At 44.9% G+C, this 14429-nt stretch overlaps 1 protein-coding gene across 8 annotated transcripts in view; it reads right to left on the bottom strand.

Moving 5' to 3' along the window:
• The window catches only part of ESRRB (estrogen related receptor beta), a 130248-nt gene that overhangs the window by 26217 nt on the left and 89602 nt on the right, over nt 1-14429 (bottom strand). For all 8 annotated transcript variants that reach the window (XM_051621492.1, XM_051621489.1, XM_051621491.1 and 5 more), the window contains one exon: nt 4692-4808. In XM_051621492.1, the coding sequence (XP_051477452.1) occupies nt 4692-4808 (117 nt within the window). The remainder of the gene's footprint in view (nt 1-4691; nt 4809-14429) is intronic.

Below are 14429 nucleotides of genomic sequence, written 5' to 3'. Positions count from 1 at the left end.
TTTGTTCCTAACAAACTGTACCTCGTGGAAAGGACCTATGCTGCAGTGGTTCTTGAAGAACTGCAATGTATGGGAAGGAGTCATGTTGGAAAAGTTCTTGAAGGCTGTATCCTGTGGGAGAGACCCCATGGTAGAGCAGGGCAGCAGCATGTGGATGAAGCAGCAGCAGAGGCAAAGGGTTATGAACTGACCACAAACCCCCAGATCCTATCCACCTGTGCTGTTTGGCAGGGAGTGGGGGGAGGAGATAGAGGTCATGAGTGAATTGAGCCTGGGAAGAAGCAGAAGTGGGAGGAAGGTGTTTTTAGTTTTGTTTTTGTTTTTTTTTATTTCTCAATATCCTACTCTCTGATTAAATGGCAATAAATTAAATTAATTTTCCCCAAGTTGAGTATTGCTCATGACACTAATTGCTGAGTGATCTCCCTATCATTATCTTGACACACAAGCTTTTTCATCATAATTTCTCCCCCTGTCCTGCTCAGGAGTGGGAGTGAGAGCAACTTGGTGGGCACCTGGTGGCCAGCCAAAGTCAACCCACCACAGTGACACACAGAGATGGGCTGACATCACTGTCCTTGCCATGGTGCCATTCTGCACGGTGATACACAGGACTGTGATTTCAGAGAGACAGCAGAGGTGGGGAAGGCGAGGCTGTGAGGTCATGTTTAACCAGCCAGTGTTCAAAATCAAACCTCTGAGCCCACTTATACAAGCAGCGTGTCATGTGAAGTTACATCTACCTCTTGGAGAGCAACAGATTTGCTGTAGAACAGAAAGACCATGGGTGGCTAGAGCGTGAATGGTTAAGGGAATATTTACCCCCAAAATGACAAGGTATATTGAGGTTTTAAAAGAGACCTGCCAAACCACTGAAATTTCTCAATGCATCATTCTAGAGAGCCAGAGATATCTAGATTGACTTTGTAGAGCACAGAGTTAAAGAGCTACACTTTGGTCATTGTGGTCACAAACCAGATAGTGCTGAGGGCAAACAGGCAGGGGGTAGCCAGAAACAGGGATGCCCAGCTCTGAACAATGCTTCTGCTTTGCAAGCTGCAGGGCATTCTTTCCTTCACTGGCCACCCCCACTGGCCAGGTGTGTATGTTGATGTCACCTTCTTCATCTGGGTACAGCAGTACACAGGTTGCTCACGTTTCCCTGATTTTTACAGAGCAGGGGGGCCTGCACTTCTACTGGACAAAGCTGTGAAGATGCCCCACCTCCTGCTGCTTGCAGGCTGGTGCTTTAGCAAGGCCAAGAGCTGCAGCGTGCAAGTTTCTGAGGACAGTGCCTCTTCACAGGGCACTGTGCCTGCTGCAATACTGGACTCCAGATTCAGCAGCTTCCTACCTGAGCCTGCTAGTGAGGGGCTAATTAATGCTCTCTGGAGGTGCACTCCAGATGGAAGGGGAAAGTGAGAGACAGGCAGCCAGACAGGCCAACACTTCAGACATCTGAACCAGTTGGGCTCTGTGGGCAGAGCTTTCTGCCTGCTGCTTTCCCCTGCGAGTCTCGCCTGCCCTGCAGCGTCACACTAGGAGAACCTGAGACAGCAAAGCTCTGGTGTCTGTGCAGTTCCCTCGTTGCAATGCATCGATCAGAGCTCTTTTAAAGAAAGTGGCCTGGATATCTGAGACACCTATTGATTGCTCCATCACCTCTCTTCCTGCCCTGATCCTCATTCACTTGGCATTGCCTGAATAACCTGCACTTCTGTGTTAGGGGCAGTCTCCTCAGATCTTAAAGGACTGCATCCACAGCTGTTCACCAAGCTGCAGCCCACACAGGGAGGAGAGAAGATGCCTGGTGACCCTCATATGCATTCCCTAAAGGGAGGGCCTGAGTGTCTCCTGCATTACCAAGCTGAGCATTTCAAGTGTCAGGCAGAAGCTTGAAGTAATATTTTCCTGGTTTGCCATCTTTGAATATTGGGGGCCTTCTGCCTGAAGAAAAGGCTCACACCACAAGCCCAGTGGTCAGGAGGTTGTATGTACATCATGAACAACAGTAAGAACCAGGAATATATTTCCTCTCTTCATTTGAAGAAATCATGAAGCCCTTAATTAGGTTCTAGTGAAACATCATACTCCTATACCCTTCTTCAGAGGAAGGATAGTATCTTTACCCAGAAATGTCCCCACTAAGTTACCAGCCCAGTGCCAAGGACATCAAGGAGAAACTTTTCAAGAGAAGAATCAGTTTATAGATCTCAACTTGAACAACCAGACTGTTTTTCTCCAAGCTCCTGGTAATCAAGCAGGAGAAAGAAGCTGGCTTAACCACCTTCTGCCACGGATAAATCCACAGAAGAGAGGGATACACCAAGGAAAAGCAGGAAAGGGAACTATTGAAAGGAAAAAATCACAGCTCAAATATCAAGACAAATCTTGTCCTAATGAGTGCTTGGACACTGCAGATAGGCTTTCTGGGGAACCCAAAACATTAGGGATTTTGAAAAACAGTTAAACTACTAGCAATATACAGCTGGGAACACTCCTGCCCTGACAGAAAAAAGGGATGGGTGGGCTAATAGGATGACAGATCAGAGATGGAAAAGACCAATGAACCTTTTCTAATCCAAAAATCCCTTGTCAATTCTGCATTTTTGAGCAAGTCAAACAATTATGGATTTGTTCTTTCCAGAAACTCCTGGCTCCATTGAGACCAAAGACTGTAAAACAATTTTTTCTCCCATTTTGGATTTTGCTTTTAAAGAAGTGTATTGATGGAATTATGTATATTAATACTTTGTGTTTCTACCAGGATTCATATAAGGTTAACTAGCTGGTTTTCATAATCCATTTGCAAAGCAAAGCAGTATGACCCTTATTTCTCAGCTCAGGAAACAGAGCAAAATAAAGAGAAAAAAGATGCCTGCCCAACATCACTTTACCACTCTGTGGTAGGACACAGGAGACCTATTTGCAGACTGCTAGTGTAGTCCTCTCTGCTCCTCTTGATATTGTCATGTGTTCTTGCATCCCTTTACTATCAATAGATCTTTATACTGTATATTCCACAGCTCTAAATATTATGGGCAGGACCACAGATACACAAAGATCGATAGCAAACGACCCTTCCCCACTGGCTTTAATGAATCAATCCCTATATGAATAACTAAATACACTTCAGCACAAAAGCAGCCTTAGAGTCAAATTTCAGTTTGCCACCAGTAGTATCCCATGGGGTTCAGGAGTTCAGGCACAGCATGATGTGAGTGAAGTGACATTGCTTTCTAGCCTAACTCTGGTCTGGAGGGAGTTAACTGTTTTCACACAACTTGGAGCCGAAGCCACAAAGCCCTCCGCAGGACACTGCTTTGGACTGTGCTGAACTCACAGAATTTATGCCAGCACCAGCTCCTCTGACTCTGCTCCCCCAGCTGCCAGGTCCCAGAGGCTCAACTGCTTGGATATGGGGCAGCATAGGCACAGGCAGCCAGCGAGCCTGGACACATGCTGCTGCTCTGCAGAATGACTGGAGCCACAACAGAGTTCTAAGGTTGTTTTATGTGATGCATATGAGCAGGCTAGAGTGCATCACCGATCTGTGTTCCCACTAAAGCCAGTGTCACTAGTGTGGATGTTGGTAAGGTGATATATCCCCTCCCTGAAATATCATATGCAGAGAAGTAGGTTTCCAGAGGTACCTCTCTAACTCCAAAAGTAGGTGCCTCCCTCCCAGCAGTGGATCAAGATCCTCTGAGTCTACCACCTCTACACTTAGGTCAAGGAGGGCCAGACTACACAAGGCTGCATCTCCTCCCCTTGGTAACTGGTGTGCTCTAGCAGGAAGATATTTAACTAGAGAAACTACACATCCATCAAAGAACAGAAGAGGGTTTAACATCTAATCTACATTCTTAACACTGGCTGCCATCAACTTGCCTCTCAAGAAATGAGAAAGCCTTAGTGCAAAGCAATACATGCTCAGTGACATTGTACAGTTCATCAGCAGCTGCAACAATGGCATGACTTGGAAGCAAGCTGCATGCTGGCATCTTGGCTCCAGCATACAGGAGTTGCACAGACCACAGCCAGCTGCTATTCCTTGTGGTTAAACTGAGGTGACCATGCTCTGCCAGGTACAGCAATGCAGAGGGATACATGCAACACTTCTTCCCTTTCCCCTCCTCCCCTCGCTGCCTCTCTTACAATCCAAGTTGAGCATGCAGGGCAGGGAATCCACAGCTCCCAGACAAACCTGTGCTACCACCAGCTTCAGAAAGTGTCCTGAGAGGGAATATGGGCAGACTTTCATTGCATACTGTGCCATAGCTCTGCACTAACTCCATCCTTTCCTTACAAATCCCAGCCAACCCAGTCACAACCACACAAGAGCCTCTCCTCCCTAACACTGCAAAATGACCTGGAAGGCAAGAGGAACACCCTCCAGCCTGGTATTCCTCTGGGAAAAGAAACAGTGTGGCACAGCCAGTTTCCAGTTAGTTTTCAGATTTGCAAGTGCTAGAAGTAATAAGCTAGTATGAGGGTTCTGAGTAGAACTACTCTCCTCTCTGGACTGACCTCTTGTTCAATGCCCATCCTGACTCTTACAAAGCCAGCAAAAAGATACCTTCAGAAAGCCAGAGAGGGCAACTGTGTAGTTTGCCTAGGAGATCCATCAAGGTCTGGAGTCCCAAGTGCTGTTGGGACAGAAAACAATTCTCAGTCTGACTCTGTCTTACCTTCTTTTAGCATCCCCACTTTGAGGCATTTCATGAAGCGACAGGCCTGACAGGACTTGCGCCTCCGTTTCGTGATTTCACATTCATTGGTGGCCGGGCAGCTGTATTCAATATTCCCTGCAATCAAACACAGAGATGGTCACCTAGGAACCACATTCTCCCCACTGATGCAGGGACAGGTTGTATTGTCCAGATATTCCCACCACCATCAGGCTGTATAAGCTGTATGTTTGTTCATTTGCATACACACATACTCTGAGACCAGAGCCAGCTCCTGACGGCTCTTAGAGAGCCAAGCACTACTTATGAGAACACATTGCTGAAAAAGGCAATACTGCTCTAAGTATTGGGATAAACTCGTCCACCCAAGGGGCTGACAGTAATGCTGTGCTTTCCAGTACAGTGTGTCCTCCAGGAAAACCATCATCCCTTGTGCTGTATCACTTATAATCTGGCCTGTTCCTTGAAGTCACAGCTGAGAGTGGGAGCAGTTCAGGCATGAGCAGCATTTCCCTTGCTGACAGTCTTGCTCCATGTCTGTGGGATGGAAGTCAACTGTACTTTCTTGCCTTGCTTTGGGGACCAGGGAGCTCAGAGATGGTATTTCCTCCTTTGCTTCCTCCTGCCAGCTGGCATACTACAGCTAGCAGGGAAGCAGTAGGTCTGGATTAAGAATGATGGGTAAGATGTCATGTAAAGTGAACACAGGTTCTCTATGCAAATCTTTCCAGTTTTACTTTATTAGTCCTTGTGCACCTGCCTCTCATCCCTCTGCACAGAGAACCAGCATTTCTTCCTCATTCCCTTTCATTTATGATCACCTCACAACACTGCCTCAAAGGAAAAACAGAAAGAAAGAAGCAGTCCAAGTTTATTTCTGGTCACATTGCATTTTATTATAAGCCAAGAATGTAACTGAAATATGGATGTGAAGATCTGCTGTGAGGATGGAATTATGATGGATCACAGTGTAATGCAACAATTATTTAGTCCTAGAAGACAACAAACATAAACAGCTGCCTCCATCCTGCCATTTACTTTGGAGGTAATGTTTCTGAAGACGGATATTCAATGTTTGCTGTGGAGCAGGACTGGAAATCTAAGCTTGACAGTGATGCATTGACAATGACAATACATTTAAGGCAGTCAAGCCACTGGCTAAATCAGGCAGCTCCAAAAAGGGTTTCTAAGCTCTAGTATCAGTTCAGAAGAACGGAAAAGTTGGTTTGGTGGTTTTGAGCAGGAAATTGAGATTCAAGAGTTCAATCAGAGCTGTAGGAAGGAGCATAGGTAAGAGCTGAGACAACATACAGTATGGACTTTGCATATCATCAGATTAGAAGCAGAGTTTACAATTAAGTAGCACTGGGCCAGGACTTGATTTTTGTTCTGCAATGGATTTCCATGATCTTGAGCAAGACCCTTCCCTCCACTAAATAAAGACCAATGATCTGATATACATCAATCTCTAGGGGTGGTGATTAGAACTTGAGGCTAACTAAGCAGCTGGAAATCCCATTAGAAATCTGAGTGGAAAGACAGAGTTCAAATTCAAAAGGAAGAAACCACCATTTGATTTATCTTCATATGCTTGGCCCATACTGGGTGAAACTTCAGGAGCACACAATGCCCAAACACTAAAGGTGATCTGCCTGCTAGTTATAAACCTTCTACCTCTTGACTCTTGTTTCGGCAAAAGACTGGCAACTTTCCCCTAAGCTCCAGCCCAGGCACCCCATTCCTCACCACTGCTCATCTGCCCCCAAATGCAGTTTGTCTGCAGGAGCAGAGTGTGCTGCACAAAGTTGTATTCAGACTGTATTTCGTCATTGTGCAGCACCTGAATTTCAATAGCCAGCAATGTATCAATGTTCTCAGAGAGCTGGAAATTGAGATTCAGGCTTCATCTCAAGGTAATAAACAAACTCCTACTCTAGACACAGAGCTCCAGCATATTAAGAGATCCATGAGAATGGAGGCCCTGACCTCATGATCAGATACTTGCTGTGCCCCACACAGGAAGGAACAGAGGAGGAACAAACCTGGGACAAAACTCAAACACAGTCTCACTTTATAAGGTTTTTCCTTAGTTTCAATACCCACCTTGCCTATCACAACTAGTACCAGAGTTCTGGAAGGATGTAAGATTCAATGTTTGTGGTCCCAAGGACAAAAATTTGCCCCCTAGCACAGAGACACTGCATCAAAGGCACTGAGCTCTTACAGCAGTGGCAGGCAGTGGCAGTCTCATCTGGCAGCTTGAGGTCCCTCTACACTGTGTCAAGCAGATCCCCCAGCTTCCCAATGCCTCCAGCACACAGACCCTTTGACAGGCTAAGAACTGGAAATGGTCTGCAAAACCTACATTACAAGTAAATGTGATAGTGTCAAAGTAGATGCTGGTTACCATATACATACCGTATGTACAACTTGAATAAGCAGTTCTCAAAGGCATTTCTGTACTCCTACCACTACTGTTAACAGGAGCAGAGCCAGAGCAGGGTGGGCCCTGGACAAGCTCCCCTTCCTGGCCAGCAAAGCCTGCTGCACTACCACCATGCAGTGCAGCAGGCACCTGGTTTGCACAGGTGAAAAAAATCCATCCAGCACTGGTGGGACATCCCATTCAGCATACTTTATTGCCTTCACATTGAACACAGGCTCATGTAGCCCTTCCACATGCTGTGCCCAGTCTAAAAGAAGAAAGCAGCAGCAACAGTGTCTTACAGCCCTCTCTATGGGCACAAATGCTAGGGGGGAGGCCCACTGTACCCTCTTCACACAAGACAATGCTGCCAAAGTAAATGGAGTTTTATACTGGTCTCCAAACCATGCTCTGCGCTGCATGGATTAGGAGCTACAGCTGGGGGCAATACCTGCCATTACTGCAGGAAACGGGCATCACCAGGGAAGGCACAATCAGCATTACCCAAGCAGAACTCATCCAAGAAAAACTATCATGTCTAAAACTTTAACAAAGTTCTCCAACTTCTTTTTTGTGTGTGTGTGTCTCAATTTCTTTTATGGGTCCTGGGGCTGGCTGCCAGCACAGTTGAGCAGCTCACAGCTCCCTGTAATTTCTGTAAGTGCCCTGTGATAAAGTGATGAGATTATCTCATCAAAATTCCAGCCGCCTCCCAGTGGCTGGCAGTCACACCACCAGCCCGGCTGCCGGCACAAGGGGCTCGGAGAGAGTTTTCCCTTCACTGCAGCAGCTGGGGGTGCTGCAAGGCCCTGCAGGAGAGCATCAGCACACAAGGGTGCACGTGGGCAAGTCAGTATGCCAGTATAAAATTTGAGTCAAGTCTCCGTGTGCCATAAAATGTAGATTATGTGACCCAGAAGGAAAGGGCAGGAAATGGCATAATCTAATAGACAAGACTTTGCTTTGAACTGTTGCTTAATAGAAGAGATTTCCTTGACTTAGATAATATTTACATTTGATCTAGAAAAAAACTGCTAGGACCTCACTGATGCCATGGCATAGGATTTACCTAAAAATGCCTTCAAAAAATCAAGTGATAGGTGACCAGATCAGATTTTGAATTTGTTCTAAGCCTTCATATATGGCCTTGGATGGCAAATCACTTCCTCTCTGTGTCCCAGCTTGCTCATCTGTAAAATGAAATGAGCACCAAACCTACCTTCTGGGGACACTGTGATTCACTGAGGTCTAGCTACACTTTTAAGGCTTTAGATGAGAGATGCTGGGAAAAAGCCAAGGACTATTGAAGTGATTTTATGCTGAAGAACTGCAAAATGAATCTGTTTTCTGAAAAATTAAGACCTTTGACTGTTAAGCAGTTTGAAACATAATGTCCAGTGCACCTGAAAACTGCACACCAAAGCTTGATCATTCAAGGGACCCCGCAGTCATGACACCTCTCTGGAAGGGGAGGGACTGGGAAGAGGAGAATGCTTCCCTGAGCACAGTAAAGTCCCACCCAGCTCCTATTTAATTTATGGATAGGGCTCTTCAACGGAGTTGAGCTCAGAATTAGCTGCTCCTTTTTGAATTTGGAAGTTCCAAATTCCATTCACTCAAGTCATGTCTTTCACCCTAGCAATTTGACACAGCATGCTGCAGTTGTGACTAACGTGTGGTGCCACTGTCCGCAGTTCCCTGGTTTCCTTCTACCCCTATTTTTTGCAACCATTGTTACACTGCCACCATGGGTTGTTTCGTTGGTTTTTGGTTGTTTGACTGAGGGGGGGGGGTTTGTTGTTGTTTTGGTTGGTTTCTTTGTTTCACAAGAACTGCTTGCCAAATACCATAGCCCTGGGAAGGTCCCATCAGGCAGTCAGTATCATGCCTCCATGCTACAGCTATTCTGCATGACTGGACAGTCTGCAGGAGAAAGCAACCTGAATTTTCAATAAGCTGCTAGCTCTGATGACACTTTCATTTCAGCACCCACAAGCTTTTGTCCTGAATCCTTTTTATCTCTGATTTCAAAGGTAAACAGATCATCTGGGTGGCTCAGCGAAAAGGGACTTGAAAACTATAAAAAGGCTCTTGGTGAGTGCAGTTCCAGACCAGCAGTTTCTCTGCCCCCAGCAGGCACCAGTCTGCCTTCCTGAACCAGGTCAGGGAACACTGGTAGTACGCATGGAGTGGATTCGCTATTACCTCCCACTTAAATCAGCCCTTCTAACTGAGGAATCTTAGCCTGAGTTTTGGTGTGAGGACAGGTACTTTGTGAAAATCAGAAGAAAATCTCTCCAATGATCTGCATGAGGTAAGAGGGGTTATTTTTTAAGCCATAGTTTTCAAAGAAAGGGATTCAAATACTGGACATGTAAATCTGAATACGTCACTTGAATAAGTGACCTGATTTTCAGCAGGGCTTTCCTGTGCTTCCAGGAACATGTCCCTGATCTAGGTGCCACTTCATGTGGCTTAGACAGTAAAAAAACCCTGAAATGTGAGGACCAAGACTTCAGAATTTAATGCTATGAGAATAAAAGGGGGCAGGTATAGGGGTAACACCAGCACTGTTGGCCTCCTCAGGGTGACACATCTAGCTCTTCCTCCACAAAGGAGGACTTGAACATTTCTCTCAACCTCACTTAAATCAGCCTTCTGCTTGCACAAGGATGAAGGACATGGGCCCTGGGGCTACATACTGGCAGCAAGTTTGTTTGCAGGGTTTATGACACAGAAATACTTTACTAAAGTTCCACAGAAAAGATCCTTCTGCACAGAGCTCTCTATATAGATACTATCCCACAAGTCTAATAGAGATGAGTTGCACTGGACATGGTTTTCTGAATCCAAGTGCTAGAGATGTGAATAATAAGCAGCACTCAGGCACTAGATCCAAGGAATACCACATTTTCCCTGCTAATGCTTCAAAAGCTTTTGGAAGCTCAGGACATTTCCTGTTTTTTGCCTATGAATTCCCACCTGAGAAGCAGCAGCCACATTTCGGAGCAGGACAGGACAGTGCCTGGCTGCCACGGCTGCTACTGTAGGAACACAAAACATCCCTTCTGCATCTCACAGGCCCTTTCCTGATCCTGTGGATGGTAAGGCTCCTCTGCTCAGGAAAATGAGCACACTCTCTCAATGGCTCCTCCCTTCCCATGAGCCAGTCTAACCACCTTAATGACAACCAGGAAGCCCTAGAAGGCCATGGATTTTGTTACAAGCCTGTGATAAATCCCTACAAGTCTCTTGAGCTGCATTATCCACATTCTAAGCCCCTTACTGGTGTAGGGACATCCCAGCACAGCAGTTTTATTGCTAGACTCACTGAGTTTGAAGCTTGCAAGACTCAAGCAGGGAATACAGAGATGCAGGCGCTTTGCCTGATGCATAACCTGCCTCTTCTGATGATGGTAACTGTGTCTCTTCTCTCTGACTCTCCAACAACCAGCTCTCCGCAATACTACCCCTTGCAAGGCCTGGTGAATCACCTTATGGGTATGAGTTCCCAGCATACAATGAGATGATTCACAAAGATCAGAGAGGAAAATCTGAATTCAGGTTATTTTGCTGAGCTTTAAGCTTTTATTTTATATTAATGAGTCTTTTTAGAAATAGCCTTAATTTTCACTATTTGAAAATTAGAAGTAGATGAAGGGTAGTTGCAGTCATGAATATGTGGAATAATAAAGGACTTATATTGCTACTTAGCACTGTTATTAGTTAATATTCAGAATAGGCAAAACTACCTACCAGTTGTAACGACTGATGAAAAAAAAAGATAATTTCAATACATTTGATTGATATATAGTTCACTACCTACTGAGGAAACTATTAAAAGACTAAATAGAGTGAAGTTAGATTAAAAATTTGTATCCTGTAAGAAATCCAGCATTTGCCTTCATCCTAAATTTGGATGAAAGGATTAGTAAGGATTTCTGCAGAATAGAAATTCAAAAAGCTTCAATGCAGAAACATCCAAAACACATTATCTTTCATGTAACAGACCCGTTCCTTTACACTCAACTACTATGAAATTATTGGTTTCAAATCATATCTCACTTAAGCACCAATAGCAGCACACTTCAACACAAAACTCAGATTCTCTCTTATTTTTGCTATATTGCACTTTCCATAATATTCACGAAGTTAGGTGATGCCTGTAGTAGATGTTTTTTTGGAGGACACTTGCATCATGGAGGTGAATGCAGACTGCTGCTAGGATGTCATGGGGACCCAGAGCACAGTTCCCACAAAGCAATACAATGAAAGAGAAATAGAATTAAAATTCTGTCAGACAGCCTAGCTGATCAAAAATACTTCAAGTCAGTTCAGAATTTCTGACTCTGCCTCAAGGCGTGGCAAGTCCAGCCCTGTGGTTCAAAATAACAAGATCAGAGAGAAAGGCCTGCAGTCCAGTGGCACGTGCTGTCATCCCATGCCAGCTTTTTGCCTTTCCATCTCAAGCACTGCCAGGGCTGCAAAGTGGAAATGACACACAGGCTTCCAGGCCTTGATCCATCCCTTGAGTCATGTAACAAAACATGAGAGGGGTCACAGGTGTGAACCTGCCATAACCTGTGGGACAGGTTAGGATGTGGTGTGTGATCCTGCCTTAGAACAGCAAAACCAAACAATCCAGGTCAGCTTGATGTGAATCAATGGTTTGGATTTTCCTGACTTCTTTTTTTCTCCTATCATCATTTCCTTGGGAAAATCTGACTTTGTAAAAATTCTGCTTTTCTTTGGAAAAAATCTACTGATGGAAAACTCTGACTGAGCAATAGAAGTGACCTCAGAGATAACCAGCCATGTCCACGGTGTATTTCAGCCTGTCTTCTCCTGCTTGAAAATCAACAGCCCTCATACTGTCTAGGACAGCCTGGCCTCACCTGGATAAGGGGGAAAATGAGCTGCAGAGCTGCCAGGCTCAAAGAAGGTCTGCAGCTGGTGCCCATTCTTCTCACTGCTTTGACAGCAGCAGGGGGAGCAGAGAGGTTATTTCAAGATCCTCCTGCCTCAAACATGCAGGTTTTACATGAGTTAATGCAGCTGAAAAACACAATAGGCATACAGGGGTCATTTGCAGCAGGGGAGACGTCTCAGCATGAAGCTCTGCTTCATGATCAGGGGTATCTAGATAGGGCTGCAGGAGTCTAATATTCCAAGACTGATTGAGAGCCATTTTATAGAAGCTTATGCTCCTATTACTTAATAAAGTTACTAAACTTAGGGCAAACAGATTAAGTACTCTCATAATAGTAATTAGTTTTTCATCTTTCAATAATCAAGCAGGGAGAAGTGAAGTGGCTGGTCCAAGACCACAAAAGACTGATGATTAATTTACCTACTGCATCTCCTGAGCACCTGGGAAATCCTGGGGTTGTAGCTCCATCTCGGTACTCAAATCATTGAGTCAACATCATTCCCAGATACCAGACTGATGGCAAGTCTTTTGATACTAGCAGGGAATGCAACTGTATAACATACATACCTGCATGCTTTCTGCACACCCTGTATCAATGTTAGGCAGCCTGGATGGTTATTTTCCCACTTAGTCGGTTAGATGCTTAACACATCTACCAAACAATATAATTGCAGCATTTCCTTTTGGAAATGCTTTTGCCACTTGCTCACTCTTTTCCCCTCATACCCAGGGCTGTGCTTGGTCTCACTTGCACTTCAGCAGAGCCCTGGGCATGGTGCATTTTCTTGACTCAACCCAACTCTGCAGCCCTAGTTGCTGCCCACTCACATTCAGCTCCATAGCTGAAATTGCTTACCCTTGGGCACAGCACACTCAACTCTCTCACTCTTGGGAATAAAAACATTTTGGTACCTCAGTTGCCAGCCCAAGCTGATGACAGGGTGAGAGAAATCTTTGCTTATGCCTTTCCCCCCATCTGTTACACGTTAAGAGGCAATCAATTAGGTAACCACAGGGAGAATATAGCTGTGCTGGGGAGAGGGGTTGGAAGGAAGCACTTTCCCTTCTCAGGATTAAGTCAGCTGACATATCATCCAGGCTCTAGTTACTGCCACCTTGCATAATTTTCTTTTTATTTTCTCTTTCAGAAGTTCCTAGCTCTTTTTCTCTTTCTCCAGGTTAGGACTCTCTTTTGCTCTGCCACAGAAATGGTCCCATTATTGCTCCCATGAGGGGTTAGTTTTTCAGTCTCTTCCTATATAAGTTGCCCCTTTTTCTTCAGAATATTGCCCTGTCCCTCCTTTAGCACCTGAATGTGCCAAGAAGAAACACTGGGAATGGGTCCAAGTGCTGGAGGAGGGACAGAGTCAGTGCTGACACTCAGAAGTCCAAGTAAAAGTTCACATTCAATCACAGGACATTCAGCAATGACAAATGACAGAAACTCTGCCAGGAAACAGGCCAGTGCCCTAGAGGTAGCCATGCTTTCCACATGGCATAATAAAAGAAGAAGAGTCACTGGGGCAATACAGAGTGATGATTTCCACAGCTGGATAATAGTAAGGAGAGACATTTAGAATCTAAAAAATTAAGCTAGAAATAGTGGATCCTGCAGAGACCTGGGCTGAACTGCACCCTGTATTGCTCTGTCCACTCTGGAGTTGAACATCTACAGTGACCGAGTGTAAGAAGGCCCATTCAATGAACAAAAATAAAATGAGTGCTCTCCCTACATATGTATTTGTTTCATTTCACAGGAGATGAGGAAGTGTTAAACTGTTAAACTGATGGCAGACAACAGCAAGAAGATATACACAGCTGCTTGCTCACTGGACATCTGTCCCCATCATGGTTGGGTCAACTCAATGCACTTTCCACTGGAAGGTAAAGAATCTTGCTCTTTTTCCAGTTTGAGGGTGTAAGAAATAAAGGGAATATTTGTACGTCCAGGCATGTTCACTCACATGGGGCCTGCTTGCGTAAGTACACCCAAGCATCCACAGATACTGGAGCTTGCCTGGATGCACTCCCAGTTTTGACTGCACTGTTGTACCTGTGTGTGTGCACATCTGCAGCATACCTTTGGCAGTCAGGACACAGTCATATACCTCATATGTGAACTGTAAAAGTAGGAGAAATGCACTGCAATTCTTATATATATATATATATATATATGCACTACTGAGGTTTTCAAAATCACCTGAGGAATTTCTCAGTAAGACTGACGAAACCTGCATGTTTCTATCTCCTTCAGTGCCCAAATTTTTTATCTTCAAAGAAGTTGCATCTTATTTTAAAGGGTTGGTGGAGCTAGAAAAGGAGGAATGCAGGATTGACTCTCATCAAAGTAACCTGCCCAGCCTTGTGGTGAGGTCTGTATGGA

The sequence above is a fragment of the Apus apus genome, chromosome 5 (genome assembly GCF_020740795.1).
Source record: "Apus apus isolate bApuApu2 chromosome 5, bApuApu2.pri.cur, whole genome shotgun sequence".
Classification (NCBI taxonomy): domain Eukaryota; kingdom Metazoa; phylum Chordata; class Aves; order Apodiformes; family Apodidae; genus Apus; species Apus apus.
This window is presented reverse-complemented; position numbering and strand designations above follow the sequence as displayed.